Source organism: Lithobates pipiens, unplaced genomic scaffold, assembly GCF_037356315.1.
Source record: "Lithobates pipiens isolate NorthernLeopardFrog02 unplaced genomic scaffold, aLitPip1_a1.2 Scaffold_16, whole genome shotgun sequence".
NCBI classification, from domain to species: Eukaryota; Metazoa; Chordata; class Amphibia; order Anura; family Ranidae; genus Lithobates; species Lithobates pipiens.
The window spans coordinates 291,726,402-291,748,807 of NW_027507748.1; the positions used below are offsets into that span (position 1 = coordinate 291,726,402).

At 49.5% G+C, this 22,406-nt stretch overlaps 1 protein-coding gene across 3 annotated transcripts in view; it reads right to left on the reverse strand.

Annotated features, from left to right (window-relative positions):
• ST7L (suppression of tumorigenicity 7 like) overlaps window positions 1-14,464 on the reverse strand; it is a 266,896-nt gene extending 252,432 nt beyond the window's left edge. For all 3 annotated transcript variants that reach the window (XR_013274492.1, XM_077481541.1, XM_077481540.1), the window contains exon 1: window positions 14,271-14,464. Coding sequence is in view for 2 of the 3 variants with exons in the window: in XM_077481541.1 (XP_077337667.1) it covers window positions 14,271-14,460 (190 nt within the window). In the remaining variant the exon portion in view is untranslated. The remainder of the gene's footprint in view (window positions 1-14,270) is intronic.
• Between the last annotated feature and the right edge of the window lie 7,942 nt (window positions 14,465-22,406).

Below are 22,406 nucleotides of genomic sequence, written 5' to 3' on the forward strand. Positions count from 1 at the left end.
CAAAAAGCGAAGCTTCTGCATAAAAACACACGGACCTATGGGCCCGCAGAGTTCCTAGGTCTTTCTCCTTCACTAGGCAAAAAAAAAAAAGTTCTTCTAGCAGGCAGGAGGGTTGATACCTAAGGGACCGCCCCCATGGACGGAACTGAAAGTTCTGAGTGTTGTATTACAACTTTGCCTAGTATTCTCCTAGAGGTAAGGTATACAACCCAATGGCTAAGAGAGGAGCTGTGTTGGTCAGTGAATATAAGAGAAACCCCCACTTGCTGTCACACCGCAAAATTGGAGGGCACTGCCTAGTAACATTTCACACCTTAAATATGGGTGTAACATTTAGCATGAATTTAAGCCAGCCATACATGGATCGAAATTCAGCCGGTTTAGTAGGGACTGGACTGGACGAATTTCGATCCATGTATGGGCAGACTGGTTATACAGAAGTCAGCTTCTGTACAATCAGACTGTTGGGAAATTTCCACATGATCAGCACTGCCAGGTATAGCTAGCAGCGCTGAACAATATATTCTGATGACAGGGACATCTCCCCACTGTCAGAATACAGAGGTAGAGTGGGAGCGATTTCCCCCATCCACCTCAAACGTATGGATGAGGGAATTTGGTAATTTTTTTCATTCAACCCACTGATAAAATAAAAAATAAAAAAAGGACTAATACATGGGCTGCCTAATGCTGCATACACACGTAGCAGACTATCCGGCGGACTTAGTCTGGCGGACTTTCTGAACGAGCTACCTGCCCACACACGGTACTTTTGCGGCGTACTAATACGGCGTACTAAGTCCGCTGGACTATCCGCCGTACTTTTGAAATGAACGGACTCGCCCACAGACACGGAGAAAAGTCCGCTCATTTTGAGCTTGTCTCCAGGCAGCCAGGGCCAGCGAAGGAGGCGTCGCTGGCACTGTCACCTGGTATGGACTTAAAGGGGAATCCCTACACCGAAAAATCGACCCCTAGGTCCATAACAGACCCTTATCCGAGCACGCTACCCGGCCAGCAAGGAAAGGGAGTGGGGACAAGCAAGTGCCCCCCCCCTCCTGAGCCGTACCAGGCCGCATGCCCTCAACATGGGGGGGTGCCACCCCAAAGCACCTTGTCCCCATGTTGATGAGGACAAGGGCCTCTTCCCAACAACCCTGGCCGTTGGTTGTCGGGGTCTGCCGGCGGGGGGCTTATCGGAATCCGTGAGCCCCCTTTAATAAGGGAGGCCCCTGGATCCCGGCCCCCCACCCTATGTGAATGAGTATGGGGTACAATGTACCCCTACCCATTCATCTGTGAAAAAAAGTAAAAAAATAAAAATAAACACAACACACAAGGGTTAAAATAGTTTATTGCACAGCTCTGGGGGTCTTCTTCAGTCTTCGGGGGTCTTCTCGCCGTACTCATCCGCTATCTTCTGCTCTTTTGCTAGCTCTTTCACTAGCGGAGGAGCCCGGCTTTCTTCTTTGCCGCTGCCCTCTTCTTCCGACTTGAGGGGTCTTGTCCCCCTCTTCGGTTCTTCTTGCCGGGCCACCGCGCCTTCTTCTAGCTCTTTTACAAGCGGTGGCCCGGTCTTCTGTCGCTGCTGCCGCCGTCTTCTATTCTTCTGTTCTTCTCTTCTGGAGATGTTGCCTCGTCGCTGTCTCCGGTCACAATCACGACTTATATAGGGGCATCACTGGATCATGTCCCCGCCCATTACGATGTCACAGTCTCCGCATCCTCTAGGACTGTGACATCATAATGGGCGGGGACATCATCCGGTGATGTCCCTATATAAGTCGCTGCATGCCGCGTGCCTGTCATTGTGACCGGAGACAGCGACGAGGCAACATCTCCAGAAGAGAAGAACAGAAGAACAGAAGAATAGAAGACAGCGGCAGCGGCGACAGAAGACCGGGTCACCGCTTGTAAAAGAGCTAGAAGAAGGCGCGGTGGCCCGGCAAGAAGAACCGAAGAGGGGGACAAGACCCCTGAAGTAGGGTCGGAAGAAGAGGGTGGCGGCGAAGAAGAAAGCCGAGCTCCTCCACTAGTGAAAGAGCTAGCAAAAGAGCAGAAGATAGCGGAGGTGTCCGGCGAGAAGACCCCCGAAGAAAGACCCCCGGAGCTGTGCAATAAACTATTTTAACCCCGTGTTGTGGTTTTTTTTTTACTTTTTTTTTACACAGGTGAATGGGTTGGGGTACATTGTACCCCATACTCATTCACACAGGGTGGGGGGCCGGGATCCGGGGGCTCCCTTATTAAAGGGGGCTCACGGATTCCAATAAGCCCCCCGCCGGCACACCCCGACAACCAATGGCCAGGGTTGTCGGGAAGAGGCCCTTGTCCTCATCAACATGGGGACAAGGTGCTTTGGGGTGGGGGGGCCGCACGGCCCCCCCTTCCCCAAGACACCCCATGCTGAGGGCACGCGGCCTGGTACGGCTCAGAAATGGGAGGCGTTTGCTCGTCCCCACCCCCTTTCCTGGCCGGACGGGTAGCGTGCTCGGATAAGGATCTGTTAGGGACCTAGGGGGGGGACCCCCACGCCGATTTTTCGGCACAGGGATTCCCCTTTAAGTCCATACCAGGTGACGGGGCCAGCGAAGCCTCCTTCACTGGCCCCGGCTACCTGGAGACGCGCTCAAAATGAGCGGACTTTTCTCCGGGCGGGAAAAGTCCGTTCATTTCAAAAGTACGGCGGACTGGCACACACACGGCCGTACTGTCCACCGAAATGCGAGTCCGGCGGACAGATTGGAGTGCAAAAATACTTTCTTAGTCCGCTGGACTTTTGGGAAAAAAAAGTCTGCCGGAGCCTACACGCGGGCGGATTGTCCGATGGACTTTTCCACCGGATTGTTTGATCATGTGTATGAGGCATTAGGCTACATTCACACTGGTGATTTGGGCCACTGTGAATAGTAGCGGCAGAAATCAGATTCCTGCTGCAGCCAACCCCATTCACTATAATGACAGGTCTCCAGTGGATGCAGCTACGTGCTGCTCGCTGCACAGTAATCACTTATGGATGCACTTTATTGATGGTGTGAACGTAGACTTATCCTTTAAATTCTTGTTTACTTCCGCGGGACCGGGAAAAACATTTATCTACCTGATCCTCTGTTCCCAATGGTTTATTAGTGCTACATGACTGGCCTTTGCATCAAGAGCGATGCAGGGCCCCTAGCCATGCACTTAACATCAAAAATGCAGGGGAACAGTCCACCACTGAAGAATGGGGGTGTGCCATCTAGTGGGGATCAGGGGCTTGGGTGAGTAAAACTGCTTTTCCACTCCCCCTAGACCTAAATAGGCAGGACCTGCCCCACTTCAAGGGAGGATTTTTACTGGGCTTTCAATACCACTAGGCGATAGAGAACAATATTAGCATTACCACAAAAGAAGTCTGTGGTTAAAGCAGAAATTCACTCTAAGGGCCAGTTTACACCACATGCAGTCCAGTGTTTTTTTTTCGCCATCAAAAACGCATGGAAAGTAGATTCTATGGTTTTCCGTGGCATAGTTCACACCAGTGCTTGCAGGTCCAATGCACTCTAGTTCCAGAAAAAAAAAAGTAGAACATGCTGCATTTTTTTCTGCACTGGACTGTACTGGAATGCTGTAAAACACATCAAAAACACACTGGAATACATGTCCTTAGTTAAGGTTAAGAAAAAAAAAAAAAGGGGAAAAACGCACTGGAACGCATCAAAAACGCATTCAGAAAAGCATCTTGAAGGCATCCGGACTGCGTTTCTATGGTGTGAACTGGCCTTCAAAAGGGTAGTTACATTTTAACACCTCCTTCCCCCCCTGTTCTCTCACGTTTGGAGGTTTTTTTTTTTGTAGGGGGGTACCTAGTTTTAGTACCCTCTCCCACTTGCGCTCTGACCACCTAGGTGATTGAGTACAGGTTTTCACCCCACCCTTTCCTGCCCAAAGCCTTCTGAGACACAGTGGGAAGCTGGCTATGAAGCCACAAGGCATCACAGCTAGTTTGCGTTATGCCGCGTACACACAATCAGACTATCCGGCAGACCAGAGTCCGCCGGAAAGAAAAAGTCCACCGGACTTAGAAAGAAGTTTTGACTAAAAAAAATAAATAAAATCCGGCCGTCTGTGTGCTAGTCCGCCGAACATTTGAAACGAACGGACTTGCCCACACACGGAGAAAAGTCAGTTCATTTTGAACGCGGCTCTAGGTAGACGGGACTAGCAAAGGAGGTCAATGTCACCGCCTCCATCAGTGAGCTTGACACCTTGCTGGCCACGTAACCTGGTATGGACTTAAAGGGGAAGCCCTACGCTGAAAAAACTGCTGGGGGGTCCCCCCCAAAGTCCATATCAGGCCCTTATCTGAGCACGCAGCCTGGCCGGTCAGGAAAGGGGGTGGGGACGAGTGGGTGGCCCCCCCTCCTGAGCTGTACCAGGCCGTGTGCCCTCAACATGGGGGGGGGTGCTTTGGGGAAGGGGACGCCCTGCGGCCCCCCCACCCCAAAGCACCTTGTCCCCATGTTGATGAGAACAAGAGCCTCTTCCCGACAACCCTGGCCGTTGGTTGTCGGGGTCTGCGGGGGGCTTATCGGAATCCGGGAGCCCCCTTTAATAAGGGGACCCCCAGATACCGGCTGCCCACCCTATATGAATGAGTATTGGGGTACCATGTACCCCTACTCATTCACCTGGTGAAAAAAAAATGTAAAGAAAAAAAACAAAACACGTTTTTTAAATAATTTATTGGACAGCTTCAGTGGTCTTCCGTCTTGGGGGGTCTTCTCGCCGGACTCCTCCGCTATCTTCTGCTCTTTTACTAGCGGAGGAGCCTGGCTTTCTTCTTCATCGTCGCTGCTGCCGTCCGGGGGGCTTCTTCCGACTTCGAGGGTCTTGTCCCCCTCTTCGGTTCTTCTTGCCGGGCCTTCACTATCTTCTTATAGCTCTTTTACTAGCGGTGGCCCGGTCTTCTGTCGCCGCCGCCTCTTCTTCCGACTTCAGGGGTCTTGTCCCTCTCTTTGGTTCTTCTTGCCAGGCCTCAGCTTTCTTCTTCCAGCTCTTTTACTAGCGGTGGCCCGGTTTTCTGTCGCTGCCGTCGCCTTCTTCTCTTCTTCCTCCTTGAGATGTTGACTCGACGTTCTCTCTGGCCTTCCCCTTTAAGTCCATACCAGGTGATGGGGCCAGTGAGGTGTCAATCTCGCCAATGAAGGTGGCAACATTGACTTCCTTCACTAGTCATGGCTACCTGGAGTCACGTTCAAAATGAACAGACTTTTCTCCGTGTGTGGGCAAGTCCATTCATTTCAAAAGTCCGGTCGTGTATGGGTAGGTCCGCTTGTTCAGAAAGTCCAGCGGACCTCCGCTACAAAGTCCGGCGGTTTGTCCGCCAGACTAAGTCAGCCGTATAGTCCAATCGTGTGTATGCGGTATAAGTAAACATGCTGGCACCGGGGACCCCAAGGCCAGCAAAGAACCAGTCCAGGTGAGGACAGCGCTGGATCCCTGGACAGGTAAGTTTACTTTTATTAAAAGTCAGATCCTCTTAAGGCTCCTGTCACACAGATAGACCCATCAGGTCCACTTGTCAGTTTCCGAGGTGGACCGGATCGGACCTTCCATTATCTTCCATGGAACATGTGTAATAACTAATAACATCTGATCTGATTTGCTTAAAACAGAAGAATGGGGATCAGTTCCCCATTCATCTAGCGGATCAGATTGGATGGTTGTCAGGTGTAAAACGGACGGCCTGTCCGTTTACATCGACTGCCCATAGAGGGGAATGAGCTGTGTCTATGACCACTATGCTCAGCAGGGATCAGCAGACAGATTCCCTGCTGAACTGGTAGAGTCTGTCCCAACTGAAAGGCACCTTAACCACTTTCAGACCGGACCATTTTGCTGGTCAATGACCAGAGGTCTTTTACAATTTGGCACTGCGCTGCTTTAACTGGTAATTGCATGGTCATGCAATGTTGTACCCAAACAAAATTTGCGTCCTTTTTTTCCCACAAATAGAGCTTTCTTTTAAAGGTATTTGACTGATTCTGCGATTTTTATTTTTTGCGATATAAACGTAAAAAGACCGCAAATTTTGAAAAAAAATGATATTTTCTACTTTTTGTTATTAGAAAAATCCAATAAACTCAATTTTAGTCATACATTTAGGCCAAAATGTATTTGGTAAAAAAAAAGTCAATAACTGTATATTTATTGGTTTGCACAAAAGTTGTCACATCTACAAACTAAGGTACGTTTTCTGGAATTTACGCAGCTTTTAGTTTATGACTGCCTATCTCATTTCTTGAGGTGCTAAAACGGCAGGGCAGTACAAACCCCCCCCCAAATGACCCCATTTTGGAAAGTAGATACCCTAAGGAAATTAATAAGAGGCATGTTGAGCCCATTGAATATTTTATTTTTTTGCCTCAAGCGATTGAATAATGACAAAAAAAAAAAATATTTTTTTTTTTTTTTTTTTTTTTTACACAAAGTTGTCACTAAATGATATATTGCTCACACATGCCATGGGCATATGTGAAATGACACCCCAAAATAAATTCTGCTGCTTCTCCTGAGTACGGGGATACCACATATGTGGGACTTTTTGGGAGCCTAGCCGCGTACGGGGCCCCGAAAACCAAGCACCGCCTTCAGGCTTTCTAAAGGCGTAAATTTTTGACTTCACTCCTCACTACCTATTACAGTTTTGAAGGCCATAAAATGCCAAGATGGCACAAAACCCCCACAAATGACCCCATTTTAGAAAGTAGACACCCCAAGCTATTTGCTGAGAGGCATGTTGAGTCCATAGAATATTTTATATTTGGCACAAGTTGCGGGAAAATTACAAACTTTTATTTACTTTTATTTTTTTTTCACAAAGTTGTCACTAAATGATATATTGCTCACACATGCTATGGGCATATGTGAAATGACACCCCAAAATAAATTCTGCTGCTTCTCCTGAGTACGGGGATACCACATATGTGGGACTTTTTGGGAGCCTAGCCGCGTACGGGGCCCCGAAAACCAAGCACCGCCTTCAGGCTTTCTAAGGGCGTAAATTTTTGACTTCACTCCTCACTACCTATTACAGTTTTGAAGGCCATAAAATGCCAAGATGGCACAAACCCCCCCCCCCCCCCCCCAAATGACCCCATTTTGGAAAGTAGACACCCCTAAAATTAGGGGTACACTAGTGAGACTCACAGGTAAAAAAGCACCTAGGCTGTCAGCGACTGTATCAAAACGCTACAAGAAAAACTGTTAGCGATCGCAGGGATCAGGCCTGACTCTGCGAACGCTGCAGTTATGCGTGTTGTGTTTTGTAAGTGACAGTGATCGATCGATACTGCACTTGGGTGGGCTGGTCTGGGCTTGGCGGAGGGGCTAAACGCAGGTGCTAGCAGGTATCTGGGCTGATCCCGCTAACAATGCGTTTTGGGAAACCTAAACTGCTGGCGACGCTAATATAGATCTGATCAGATACTATATTACTAAGGGAGGTGTATGCTTTGTGCGTGGGTGTTAGCGGTACTGGCACTAACCTGACGGTGCCTGGGGCGACGCAGACCTTATCTGACCCTCAAACTTATATCACCCGCCGGGTGATCAGGGGGTTAAACCTTTATTAGGTAATAAATGGCGGGTGCCCTGAAACTATAAAAAAATAACTAACCAACCAGCGTCACCTGTAACAGTTATATGGTGATCACTGGTGAAAGGGTTAACTAGGGGGCAATCAGGGGGCTTTATGCGGTAGTATATGGGGGTCCCTGGTGCTATAAAAAGCTGCGGCGAACCTAAATACCTACCTGCCTAACTAGCGTCACCTGTGACACTAACACAGCGATCAGAAAAATGATCGCTTATTAGGCTGGGTTCACACTGGAGCGATGCGGGAACGCCACGAATCCGCGGCGGGTTCCCGCATCGCATGCCTCCCGGCGGCAGTTCACACTGCCCTATGCGAACTGCTGGGAGTGTCAGTGAAATGTTAATGACACCCCCAGATCAGTTCGCATATCGCATGGTGTGAACACCCATGCGATCCGATTCTGCTGCGGACCAAAAAAAGGGTCCCGTGCGAGTTTGCGGCGGGTGCGACGCGAATTCAGCCATACTATCTGTATGGCTAAACTCGAATCGCACAGAGATCGGATGTGATTTACACTGCAGTGCGGTGCGAATCACATTCGTTCTCATAAACCGCTGCAATGTGAACCCAGCCTTAGTGACACTGGCGACGGGGGGTGATCACGGGGTTAAACCTTTATTGGGGGGGTTAGGGGGGTACCTTAGAACTAAAGGGGGCTAACCCTAACTGCCCTAACAGTTATTACAGTCACAAATGACACCAATGCAAAAAAAATTAAAAATGCAATTGGTGTCACTGTGACTGGGGGGGCAGGGGTGATTGGGGGGGTGATCGGGGGGTGAAGGGGGGGTGAGAGTGTGCCTGGCATGTTCTACTGTGTAGTGTAGTGTTGGTGCAACTCACCGATCCTCTCTCCTTGGTGCCAGAACGAAAAATACCGACACGGAGGAGAGATTACATCACTTCCTCTGCCTGTGTTTACATTACAGGAGAGGAAGTGATGTCACGCCTCACTTCCATTCGTCAGGAGCGATCGCGAGGGGGTGGCCATGAACGAATGGCCGCCCCCTCATCCCGGATCGCTCCTGAACGGATACCGACCGCCGCTGGCACGCGGGAAGGCAGGGACGTACAGGTACGCCCATATGCCTGCCCGTGCCATTCTGTCGACGTACATCGTCGTGCGGCGGTCGGCAAGTGGTTAAAGCGTAACTTTATCCACAACAACTTGATAAATAATAATGTTCTTCAGCAAGGAACATTTATTCTATATTAATAATCATGCCACCAAAATGAGTGTGTGCTGTCAATTGCTTCCAGCTGTGCTCCTGTTTCTTCTTGCTGGAGGCTGCCAATTTGCCCAGAGCCCCTGAACAGCAGTAAATCATAAAGCAGAACTAAATTCATCAATTTAATGGTTTAAAAGAAAACAGCTACATTCCTGGAATGCCGGGATTGATAAGGCTACTTTCACACTAAAGTGCTTTACAAAAAAAAAAAAAAAAAAAAGCACCTGCTAAGTCCCTTGAAAGAGCCTCTCCTCTCACTTTAATGTGAAAGCCTGAGTGCTTTCACACTGGAGCGGTGCGCTCGCAGGATGGTAAAAAAAAAGTCCTGCAAGCCGCATCTTTGCAGCACTGTAGGAGCGGTGTATACTCCTAAATAGGGATGAGCTCTGGCGTGTTCACACACATGCAGAGGCCGGCAGGAAGTCGGCACAGCGCTCCGCTAATCATAGGCAGTGAGACATTTCCCGATCTCTGCAGCTGCACATCGAGAAAATGTCTCACTGCCTGTGATTAACGCAGCGACGTGCCAACTTCCTGTTGGCCTCTGCATGTGGAGTGTGTGAATACGGTGGAGCTCATCCCTACTCCTAAAGTGCCCCTGCCCACTGAAATCAATGGGCAATACCGCCGGCTTTGCGGCCAGTTTTAAGGCTTTTTTGGCCGCTAGCGGGGGTTAAAAGCGCCCCACTAGCGGACAAAAACCTCAGCAAAAACAACGGTAAAGTGGCGCTAAAAATAGCAGCACTTTACCGCCGACTAGGGTCACCACATCATTCCTTTAAACCCGAACACATATGAATTACACAGGTTCTGAGGCTAATTAAAAGCTGATAAGGCACCAAGTGAGTTTAATTACCACCTTAACCACTTGCTTACTGGGCACTTAAACCCCCCTCCTGCCCAGACCAATTTTCAGCTTTCAGCACTGATGCACTTTGAATGACAATTGCGCGGGCATACAACACTGTACCCAAATAAAATTGTTATCATTTTTTTTCCCACAAATAGAGCTTTCTTTTGGTGGTATTTAATTACAGCTGGGAGTTTTATTTTTTGCTAAACAAATAAAAAAAGGGTAAAATAAAAAATAAAAAAAAATCATGTTTAATAGTTTGTTATAAAATTTTGCAAACAGGTCATTTTTCTCCTTCATTAAAGTGCGCTGATGAGGTGGGACTGATAGGCTGCACTGGTGGGCACTGATAGGCATAGTTAAGGCGGCACCGATAGGCACAGATAAGGTGGCACCGATAGGCACAGATGGGCAAAGATAAGATGGCACGGATGGGTGGCACGGATGGGTGGCACTAAGGGGCACTGATAGGTGCCACTGATAGATGGGACTGATGGGCACTGATAGGTGGCACTGCTGGGCACTGGTAGATGACACTGATGGGCACGGATATGTGGCACTGGGGTGCAGCACAGTTGTTGAGGCAGATTGTGGGCACTGATGGGTGGCACTGTGGGCACCGCTGGGTGGCACTGGCAGGGGGCAGGTGGGCACTGGCAGGGCTGGCCGTGATCGGGACTGATGTCCCGATCACGGCTGCCAGTGATCGGCTCTTTTTTTCTCCTCACGCTGTCAGCGCGAGGAGGAATAATAGCCGATTACCGGCTCCGTTGTATCACATGATCAGCTGTCATTGGCTGACAGCTGATCACGTGGTAATGGGTCGGGATCGACCCCTTGCTCGGATCCCTGATCAGGCGAGTCTCATAGACTCGCCGATCACAGGGGGCGCGCAGGCCGCTCGTGCACGGGACAACGTCAATAGACGTAGTCCCGGCAAAGGAGGTCCGCGCTGTAGCCGTCATTTGGCTATAGCGCGGATCTCTATAGGTTAATCACCCACAGAACCTGTGTAATTAATATGTTTAGGTTTAAAGGGATGAGGTGGCAACCCTACCCCCCCGCCCCCAATGCCCCAGTGTGAAAGTAGTCTAAAGCCCCATACACACTTTCAGATTTTCTGCTGATATTTGTCTTCGGTTTTACCAAAACCATGTAGTGCAAGAGCCTGCCTGATTGCATATAAATTGAAAATCCTAAGGTTTGACCTCATATTATATGGTTTTGGTAAATCTGAAGGAAAAAAAAAAAAAATCAGCTGAAAATCTAATAGTGTGTATGGGGCTTAACTGTCGCATTTGCTTGTGTCCTCAACCAAACTGTCAAATGGTTGACAGTTGCAGATCAAACAGAAGCAGCTTCCTTGGCTGTGAAGGATAGGAGGGTTTGATTCCGCTTTAAGGCCCCTTTAACACTGGGGCGGTGAGGGTATCGGCGGTAAAGCGGCACTATTTTTAGTGCCGCTTTACCGTAGTTTTAGCGGCGATATTTGGCCACTAGCAGGGAGGTTTTAACCCCCGCTAGCAGCTGAAAAAGGGTTAAAACCACCTGCAAAGGGCAGATGGAGTGCCGCTTTGCCTGCGGTACAGCCGCTCTACCCCATTGATTTCAATGGGTAGGAGCGGTGAATACTAATACGCTATTTTTAGCGCTGTAGCGCTTGAAAAACAGTATGAAAGGGGCCAAAGCAGACCGAACACTACAAATTCGGCATTGCCTAAAAAATGGAGAGCAACACCAACATGTGCAGAACAGGGTGAAACAGTGTATTACTTTTTTTAAGGGGCGAAACCCAACATTACAGCAGTGACATAAGGGTAACTGAAATTTCAATCACAGGACACAGCCCATGTGTAACAGTTATATAATGGACAGATATACAGTAAACGTAAGTATCGGTACATAGAATTGCATAGTGGCGTACCCATTCATGTCAATTGGCACAGTAGCGACTAAGGTATCATCACTGAAAAATACAAATAAAAAAGGGGGGCTGCCTGGGCTCAATTTCCACTTTCCTTAAATATTAGCAGAGAAGAAAAGAGAGAACAAAATATAGAATAGAGAAATCAGAATAGAAGGGGGAGGAGGGGGGAACGGGTAGGTACAGGGTGAGGCAACGATGGCTCAGGGCAACAGAGGTAGGAACCTACGCACGGTCTTTGAGATACTTCTGTTGAGTAAGGATGAGCTCTGGCGTGTTCGCACACCACATATGGGCAGAGCCCGCCAGGAAGTCAGCATTGTGCTGCGCTAAACACAGGCAGTGAGACATGTCCTAATCTCTGCAGCTGTGCATCGGGACATGTCTCACTGCCGATGAATAGTGCAGCGCCAACTTCCTGGCAGGCTCTGCATGTGGAGTGTGCGAACCTGCTGCAGCTCATCTTCACTGTTGAGGGCCCTCCCCTCATCAGAGAGGTATTACTGGATTTTAAACAGTATTAGACATTTTTAATGTTTCACACAGCTACACCTAAAAGGGGCCAGCCTGAAGTGATCTAGCAGGACTTTATTTTCTGACTAAGCCTAAGTTAGCGATATGGGAACCAGTGCGATTCCAGCACCAGTTCCCGCATCACATCTCTCCCATAGGGAGCTCACACTGCCCTCTGTGAACCGCTGCGGGTGTCAATACGTTAATGACTCCCCCAGATTGGTTCACAGATCGCAGTGCGAAAAGTGGATTCGGAAAGGAAGCAGATCGCATAGGTGAGAACACCCATGCGAATCGAATCCAGTGCAGGAAAAGTAATGCGAATCCAATGCAAGTTCAGCCATACAACTGTAAGTGCCGGTTCACACTAGTGCGACGAGAGAACCCTGCGAATCAACTGCGGATTCCCGCATTGCACTTGACACGCACGGCAGTTCACACTGCCATATGAGATCTCATGGGGAGTGTCATTATATGTTAACGACACCCCCATTTCAGCTCGCATATCACACTGCGAACTGACAGTTCGGACATGAATCGGATCGCATATGTGTGAACACACATACGATCCGATTCTGGTCCGAACAGAAAAAAAAAAGAGTCCTGTGCGTGTTTGGACCGAATGCGGTGCGATATCAGCCATACTATCTGTATGGCTGACATCGCACCCGCACAGACATCGCATGTAATGTGAACAGCCGTGCGCTGTGAATTATATGCGATGTCTGGCATCGCACTAGTGTGAACCGGCACTAAAGCTAGGTTCACACTGCTGCAAATTCTATTGTGAATTTGAGCCGTTGCAATCACTCAAATTCACAAATCATTTTAATAACATAGTTTTCCATGAGTGCCGTTCACATCAATGCATTGTGAGTCTAAGCTGTGTAAGGCTAGGTTCACACTGCAGCGATGCGGGAACGCTGCAAATCTACTGCGGTTTCCTGCATCGCATGCCTCCCGGCGGCAGTTCACATTGCCCTATGCGAACTGCTGGGAGTGTCAATTAAAAGTTAATGACACCTCCAAATCAGTTTGCATATCGCAGTGCAATCTACAAACTCATACAGGAATTGGATCGCATGTGAACACCCATCCGATCAGATTCTGCTGCGGACCAAAAAAAGGGTCCTGTACATGTTTGGGCCGGATGCGTGGCGAATTCAGCCATACTATCTGTATGCCTGAAATCGCATCGCACAGAGATCGCATGCGAATCACATCCGATCTCGGACATCGCAGCAGTGTGAACCTAGCCTTAAAAATTGTCCTGTCAATGCCGGTTCACACTTTTGCGATGCCAGACATCTCATGTAATTCGCAGCGCACTGCTGTTCACATTACATGCGATGTCTGTGCGGGTGCGATGTCAGCCATACAGATAGTATGGCTGATATTGCACCGCATTCGGTCCAAACACGCACAGGACCCTTTTTTTCTGTTCGGACCAGAATCGGATCGCATGTGTGTTCACACATATGCGATCTGATTTATATCCGAACTGTCAGTTGGCAGTGTGATATGTGAGCTGAAATGGGGGTGTCGTTAACATATAATGACACTCCCCAATAGTTAGCATATGGCAGTGTGAACTGCCGTGCGTGTCGAGTGCGATGCGGGAACCCGCAGTTGATTTGCAGCTCCATAGACTGCAAAATCTGCAGTAAAATCGTAACAACGCATAAGGAATTTGCAATGCAAATTCGCAACGCAATCAGATCAAAATGGCGCTAAATTCGCACCGCAGCAGTGTGAACCTAGCGTAAGGCTGAACTCGCATTGCACAGACATGGCATGTGATCGGGACAGCAATGCAGTGCGAATTACATACAATGTCTGTGTTCACACAAGTGTGAACCCAGGCTCAAGTTTCACTTCAAGTATTTAACCTTGTGTCGCTGTGTAAGTAGAATTGTCTACATATTGTATCCCTGTAGACACACAATCTAGGCAGGATGCAGCTTATAGTACCACAACACTCCGAGCATTGCCTATGATGGGTTTGTATCGCAGCTGCTCAGCAAAACAGCAGCCGACACACCTGAATCCCCGTTGCTAGGCAACCGAGCAGAGCCAAAGGCCTGGGCCTGGACGAAGCGGCTGTGCACTCACCGGCCAGCACGGTCTCGTACAGGCGGAGCGGCGCTCGGAAATGGTAGAGAAGAAGCAGGCCCGCCAGCAGCAGCAACAGCCACACGTAGGACCCGTATCGGCGCAGGGAAACTTTAAGCCGAACGGCAAAGGAAGCGCCGACCGGGCTGGAGTGCTCCGCCATGTTTGTTGTTTCCTTTCCCAACCTCATACGGGCTGGGATGTGCCAGTGTGAGGAATGGGAGGAGCGGAGCACGGGATTGGTGGGGACAGACTGGCGGGCATTTCATGGCTATATTAATACTGCTGACGCAACAGACGGCTAGTAACGGATTACTGAGGAAAGGTGGTTGGTTAGTCAGCTAAAATCTTCAGCACTCTAGTTCTTGCTACAGGTAGAGTCGCTTTTTCTGGAGAGGCAGATTACACCTCGTGCGGGGGGGGGGGGAATAAAATAATTGTTCACTCTATCTGTGGTGTAGGAATTGGTTGCTCTATGTATCTGAGGTAAGGCGGACAGGCGTCGGTCGCTGTAGGTGTTTGCGGTGAGGACAGGCGTCGGTCGCTCTAGGTGTTTGCGGTGAGGACAGGCGTTGGTCGCTCTATTTGTTTGCGGTGAGGACAGGCATTGGTCGCTCTAGGTGTCTGCGGTGAGGAGGACAGGAGAGCGTTGGCCACTCTAGGGGTCTGCGGTGAGGAGGACAGGAGAGCGTTGGCCACTCTAGGGGTCTGCGGTGAGGAGGACAGGAGAGCGTTGGCCGCTCTAGGGGTCTGCGGTGAGGAGGACAGGAGAGCGTTGGCCGCTCTAGGGGTCTGCGGTGAGGAGGACAGGAGAGCGTTGGCCGCTCTAGGGGGTCTGCGGTGAGGAGGACAGGAGAGCGTTGGCCGCTCTAGGGGTCTGCGGTGAGGAGGACAGGAGAGCGTTGGCCGCTCTAGGGGTCTGCGGTGAGGAGGACAGGAGAGCGTTGGCCGCTCTAGGGGTCTGCGGTGAGGAGGACAGGAGAGCGTTGGCCGCTCTAGGGGTCTGCGGTGAGGAGGACAGGAGAGCGTTGGCCGCTCTAGGGGTCTGCGGTGAGGAGGACAGGAGAGCGTTGGCCGCTCTAGGGGTCTGCGGTGAGGAGGACAGGAGAGCGTTGGCCGCTCTAGGGGTCTGCGGTGAGGAGGACAGGAGAGCGTTGGCCGCTCTAGGGGTCTGCGGTGAGGAGGACAGGAGAGCGTTGGCCGCTCTAGGGGTCTGCGGTGAGGAGGACAGGAGAGCGTTGGCCGCTCTAGGGGTCTGCGGTGAGGAGGACAGGAGAGCGTTGGCCGCTCTAGGGGTCTGCGGTGAGGAGGACAGGAGAGCGTTGGCCGCTCTAGGGGTCTGCGGTGAGGAGGACAGGAGAGCGTTGGCCGCTCTAGGGGTCTGCGGTGAGGAGGACAGGAGAGCGTTGGCCGCTCTAGGGGTCTGCGGTGAGGAGGACAGGAGAGCGTTGGCCGCTCTAGGGGTCTGCGGTGAGGAGGACAGGAGAGCGTTGGCCGCTCTAGGGGTCTGCGGTGAGGAGGACAGGAGAGCGTTGGCCGCTCTAGGGGTCTGCGGTGAGAAGGACACACCTGAGCGTTTTTGTGCCTGCGCAGTAGCTTTAAGCAGTAAGGATGCCTTTAATCTCAATGCAGGCTGTGCTCTATGCTGGCAAAGGTACATGAGGGTTGTGTTTTGTTTTTTGAAGGTTTTTGGCCTTGTAGGTGTCACTGGAAATGCCCACACATGTGTGACAGAGGAAGTGTGTGGTGTGTTTTTTTTTTTTTTTTTTTGTCTGAACATCTGTTCACCTTTACTTCCCATCCAAGAGCTTGCATACGCTTTAAAAAATTGTGTATATGCGCAAAAAAAATGTCTCTTTAACCACTTCATATCCCACGTATTGTCAAATGATGCCGGAGATGGGATCTCCCATCCTGGGAGTGGTCTTATGACATCCTCAGCTTCCTGCTGGTAAAGGGGAGCACGTGCCCACCAAGTCACTGAGGAGCCAATATGCGTGCCCAGCGGCCACGATGTCCAACGGGCACCTACCATCGCTCGTGACAGAGCAGGAAAGTGGATCTGTGTGTAAACACACAGATTCACATCCTGTCAGCGGAGAGGAGACCGATCGTGTGTTTCTAGTATAGAGGAACACCGATCGGTCTCCTCTCCCAGTCAGTCCCACCCCCCTACAGTTAGAACACAGTCAGGGAACACACCCCTTGATCAACCTCTAGTGTTAACCCCTTCCAGAGACATTTATACAGTAATCAATGGTCATTTATAGCTCTGATCCCTGTAGAAATGTCAATGGTTTCAAAAAAAGTGTCTGATCTGTCCGCCGCAATGTTGCTGTCCCAATAAAAATCGCAGACCATTACTAGTAAAAAATAAAAATGCCATAAATCTATCCCTTCTTTTTTGTAGATGCTATAACTTTAAAGTGGTTGTAAACCCTTACAACACACTTTGACCTACAGGTAAGCCTAGATTAAGGCTTACCTGTAGGTCCAAGAAATATCTCCTAAACCTACACGGTTTAGGAGATATTTGCCGAAAGACAGGCACCGCTGTCTACGGCGCGCAGGCGCACTGAGTGCGCCGCAGTCAACGGCGATATGCCGCGAGCTGCGGCTCACGCGCGGGAGTGACGTCATCGCGGCTTAGCCGAATGACAGCGTCGGCCCCACCGAGAAGATGGATGCGCCGGACTACAGGGGACAGCGGTGACTTCGCTGGCTCCTGTGTCAGGTAAGTGACACATAATGGACTACTATGCGATGCAAAAAATAAAAACGGCAGAGGTGATCAAATACCACCAAAAGAAAGCTCTATTTGTGGGGGGAAAAAGACATAAATTTTGTTTGGTTACAACATCGCGCAATTGTCAAAGTGATGTAGTGACTTATCGCAAAAAATGGCCTGGTCAGGAAGGGGGTAAATTCTTCCGGGGTTGAAGTGGTTAACCACTTGTCTATTTTTATTTTCTCTTATATTCACCGACTGACACTGCTCCTCTCTTAGACCATTGGGTTTGTTACACCACCTTTAGGAGAGGACTAGGCATGACATGATAACATGTAATATAAAAACTAGAACTTTCCTGTTGCACCCAAGGGGCGGTCCCTTAGGTAACAACCCCACAGCCTGCCTTGCAGCTTCAGTTTTTTTTTTCTATCTAGTGAAGGAGAAGGATCAAGAACCCTGCGGGCAGGGGCGTACCTAGAGCATTTGGCACCCGGGGCGGATCCTATATCTGGCACCCCCCCCCCCCCACCATAAAATGTAAAAACACCCACCGTGTCCCCTGCATACCTCTGCATCCTTCAATATCTTTTTGTCACTACTGTGTACCCCCCCTCTCCACAACTGCACCTCTGGACCCCTTTAAATTACACAGCACCCTGCACCTCTGAACCCCTTTACATTACACAGGACCTTGCACCTAAGGACCTCTTTACATTACACAGCAGCCTACACCTCTGGACCCCTTTACATTACACATCAGCCTACACCTCTGGACCCCTTTACATTACACAGCAACCTGCACCTCTGGACCCCTTTACATTACACAACAGCCTGCACCTCTGGACCCCTTTACATTACACAGCAGCCTGCACCTCTGGACCCCTTTACATTACACAGCTCTTGTACCTCTGGACCCCTTTACATAACATAGCACCCTGAACCTCCTGACCCCTTTACATTACACAGCGCCCTGCACCCCTTTACATTACACAGCACCCTGTACCTCTGGACCCCTTTACATTACACAGGACCTTGCACCTAAGGACCTCTTTACATTACACAGCAGCCTGCACCTCTGGACCCCTTTACATTACACAGCTCTTGTACCTCTGGACCCCTTTACATAACATAGCACCCTGAACCTCCTGACCCCTTTACATTACACAGCCCTTGTACCTATGGATCTCTTTACATTACACAGCACCCTGAACCTCTGGACCCCTTTACATTACACAGCGCTTGTACCTCTGGACCCCTTTACATTATACAGCACCCTGCACCTCTGCACCCCTTTACATTACACAGCCCCTCACAGCTCTGGACCCTCTGCATGTTACACAGATCCCCTACAGTGCAGACCCCCCTCCCTACCATACAGACCCCCATCTACAGTGTAGACCCCTCTACAGTACAGAATCCTCCCCTACAGTACAGACCCCTCCACCCTATAGCGCAGACCCCCCCCCCCTACAGTGCAGACCCTCCTACAGTACAGACCCCTCCCCCTACAGCGCAGACCCCCCTACAGTACAGAATCCCCTACAGACCCCCCTACAGTGCCGAATCTTCCCCTACAGTACAGACCCCCCCTACAGTGCAGGACCCCTTCTACAGTGCAGGACCCCCCTACAGTGCAGGACCCCCCTACAGTGCAGAACCCCCCTACAGTGCAGGACCCCCCCTACAGTGCAGACCCCCTACAGTGCAGACCCCCTACAGTGCAGACCCCCTACAGTGCAGGACCCCCCCCTACAGTGCAGGACCCCCCTACAGTGCAGGACCCCCCTACAGTGCAGGACCCCCCTACAGTGCAGGACCCCCCCTACAGTGCAGACCCCCCCTACAGTGCAGGACCCCCCTACAGTGCAGAACCCCTTCTAAAGTGCAGGACCTCCCTACAGTGCAGGACCCCCCCCTACAGTGCAGGACCCCTTCTACAGTGCAGGACCCCCCTACAGTGCAGGACCCCCCTACAGTGCAGACCCCCCTACAGTGCAGGACCCACCACAGTAAAGAACCCCCCCTACAGTGCACAGCCTCCCCTAAGGACCCATAGTGTACCTTGGGCCCAAGGCAGCGGCATTGCAGGGGGGAGGTGTGGGCAGCACCCGAGTGAAGTGTCACCTGTCGGCTCAGTGATCCGGGACCCGGCGCAATAATCCCCTTCTCTCTGTGGTCGCGTGACTCACGCCGCGCCGTTCTGATCAGTCTCGGGCAGCGGCTGTCACTCACAGCCGAGCAGAGTGAAGCCGCCTCCCCCTCCTCCTTTATGTCTACACAGTGCTGTGCATGGAGGAGGGGGAGGCGGCTTCACTCTGCTCGGCTGTGAGTGACAGCCGCTGCCGAGACTGATCAGAACGGCTCTCTGTGTGGGCTGCGAACCCGAGGCACGGCGCTGTCTGACACTTCAGTTGCGGGGGGGGGCGCTGGCCTGACACCCCCCCCCCCAGTGTGTGGCACCCAGGGCAGCACGCCCCCCGCCCCCCCACTTAGTACGCCCCTGCCTGCGGGCCCATAGGTCCATGGATTTTTTGGCAGAAGCTTTGCTCTTTGCACAAGATTAATGATCCTGTGATCTGCTATCAACAGCTGGCTGGGTGACAGGCTGGATACTCTTATCCTTGTAGTCTCCTCAGCCTGGCCAGCAAGCGTGTGCAGACCAGAGCTCCGCGCTGGGTCGGCCACGACATGCCTCAGCTCCAGAGGTGGTTGCTGGTTGCTGGAGTAATTGCTCCAGGGCACACATATGACCGGGCTACTGATGTCTGCGTCACAGTATGCTGGGCCAGCAGCCACCCCGTACTGATCGGAGAGTGGGTCTGTGATGGGTTTACTTCCTCTTTGTCTCCCTGCAAAGGTAAAGCATAATGGACTACTATGCATCGCATAGTAGCCCATTATGTGTCACTTACCTGACACAGGAGCCAGCGATGTCTCCGATGTCCCCTGTAGTCCGGAGCATCCATCTTCTTCTGGGTATAGCTGTTCTGCCCACTCACAGTGCCGGAGCAGCGATGACGTCACTCCCGCGCATGGGAGACGCTGCTAACGGCGATAGCGCGCTTGCATGCAGCTGTCTTTTAGTAAATATCTCCTAAACTGTGTAGGTTTAGGAGATATTTCTTGGACCTACAGGTAAGCCTTAATCTGCCATGGTTATATGTGGAATTGCACCCCAAAATAAATTTTACTACTTCTCCTGAGTACGGGGATACCATGTGTGGGACTTTTTGGGAGCCTAGCCGCATACGGCACCCTGAAAACCAATCACCGCCTTCAGGATTTCTAAGGGTGCAAATTTTTGATTTCCCTTCTCACTATCTATCACAGTTTCAAAGGACATAAAATGCCAAGATAGCACAACCCCCCCCCCCCCCCCCAAATGACCCCATTTTGGAAAGTAGACACCCCAAGCTATTTGCTGAGAGGCATGTTGAGTCCATGTAATATTTTATATTTTGCCACAAGTTGCGGGAATATTACAAACTTTTTATTTTTGCACAAAGTTGTCACTAAATGATATATTGCTCACACATGCCATGGGCATATGTGAAATTACACCCCAAAATACATTCTGCTGCTTCTCCTTAGTACGGGATACCACATGTGTGGGACTTTTTGGGAGCCTAGCCGCATACGGGACCCTGAAAACCAAGCACCGCCTTCAAGATTTCTAAGGGCATAAATTTTTGATTTCACTCCTCACTACCTATCACAGTTTTGAAGGCCATAAAATACCAAGATAGTACAAAACTCCCCCAAATGACCCCATTTTGGAAACTAGACACCCCAAGCTATTTGCTGAGAGTCATGGTGAGTATTTTACAGCTCTCATTTGTTTTTGAAAATGAAGAAAGAAAGTTTTCAATTTTCAAAACTTGACAAAAAGCGAGATTTGCAAAATACTCACCATACCTCTCAGCAAATAGCTTGGGGTGTCTGCTTTCCAAAATGGGGTCTTTTGGGGGGGTTTGTGCCATCTGGGAAATCCATGGCCTCCGAAACTGTGATTGGCAGTGAGGAGTGAAATAAAAAATGTACACCCTTAGAAAGCCTGAAGGCGATGCTTTGGTTTTTGGGGTCCCGTACGTGGCTAGGCTCCCAAAAAGTCTCACACATGTGGTATCTCCATACTCGGGGGAAGCAACAGAATGTATTGTGTGGTGTAATTCCACATATTCCCATGGCATGCTTGAGCAATATATCATTTAGTGACAACTTTGTGCAAAAAAGAAAAAAAATATTTTTCCCGCAACTTGTGTCAAAATATAAAATATTCCATGGACTCGACATGCCTCTCAGCAAATAGCTTGGGGTGTCTACTTTCCAAAATGGGATCATTTTGAAATGTTCTGGCATTTTATGCACAACATTTAGAAGCTTATGTCATACATCACCTACTCTTTTAACCACTTGAAGACAAAGACCTTTCTGACACTTTTTGTTTACATGAAAACATTTTTTTTTTTGCAAGAAAATTACGTTGAACCCCTCAACATTATGTATATTTTTTTTAAAGCAAAGGCCCTACAGATTAAAATGGTGAGTGTTGCATTTTTTTTCCATACAGTATTTGCGCAGCGATTTTTCAAACACATTTTTTTGGGGAAAAAAACACTTTTTTAAAAAAAAATTTGAATGCACTTAAACACACTATATTGCCCAAATTTTTGATGAAATAAAAAAAGATGATCTTAGGCTGAGTACATGGATACCAAACACAACATGCTTTAAAATTGCGCACAAACGCGCAGTGGCAACAAACTACATACATTTTTAAAAGCCTTTACAGGTTACCACATTATATTTACAGAGGAGGTCTGCTGCTAAAATTACTGCCCTCGATCTGACCTTCGCGGTGATACCTCACATGCATGGTGCAATTGCTGTTTACATATGACGCCAGACCGACGTTTGCGTTCGCCTTTACGCAAGAGCAGGGGGAGACGGGGGTGATTTTTTTTTTATTATTATTATTATTTATTTTGCTTTTTTATTTCATTTTTAAACTGTTCCTTCCATTTTTTTTTTTTTTTTTTTTTTTTTTTTTTTTTTTTTCTTATAATTTCTATTGTTATCTCAGGAAATGTAAATATCCCCTATGATAGCAATAGGTAGTGACAGGTGTTCTTCTTTTTTTAAATTTTTTTTAATTGAGGTCTATTAGACCCTAGATCTTTCCAAAGATCTGTTGCTGTCAAGATAAATAAATCCGCGCTGCAACTGAATGGCGTACCTGCTAAGAAAATTATGGTTAACATTAAAACAAAGTAACATTACAGTATAACAGTAAGACCATACCATACCTACAAAGCAAATACCAAAAAAAAAAAGTAAAAAATAAAACATTTTTGAACGCAACCTGTGCATTAAATATATATATGCCGAAGCATGGGGGCAGCCTC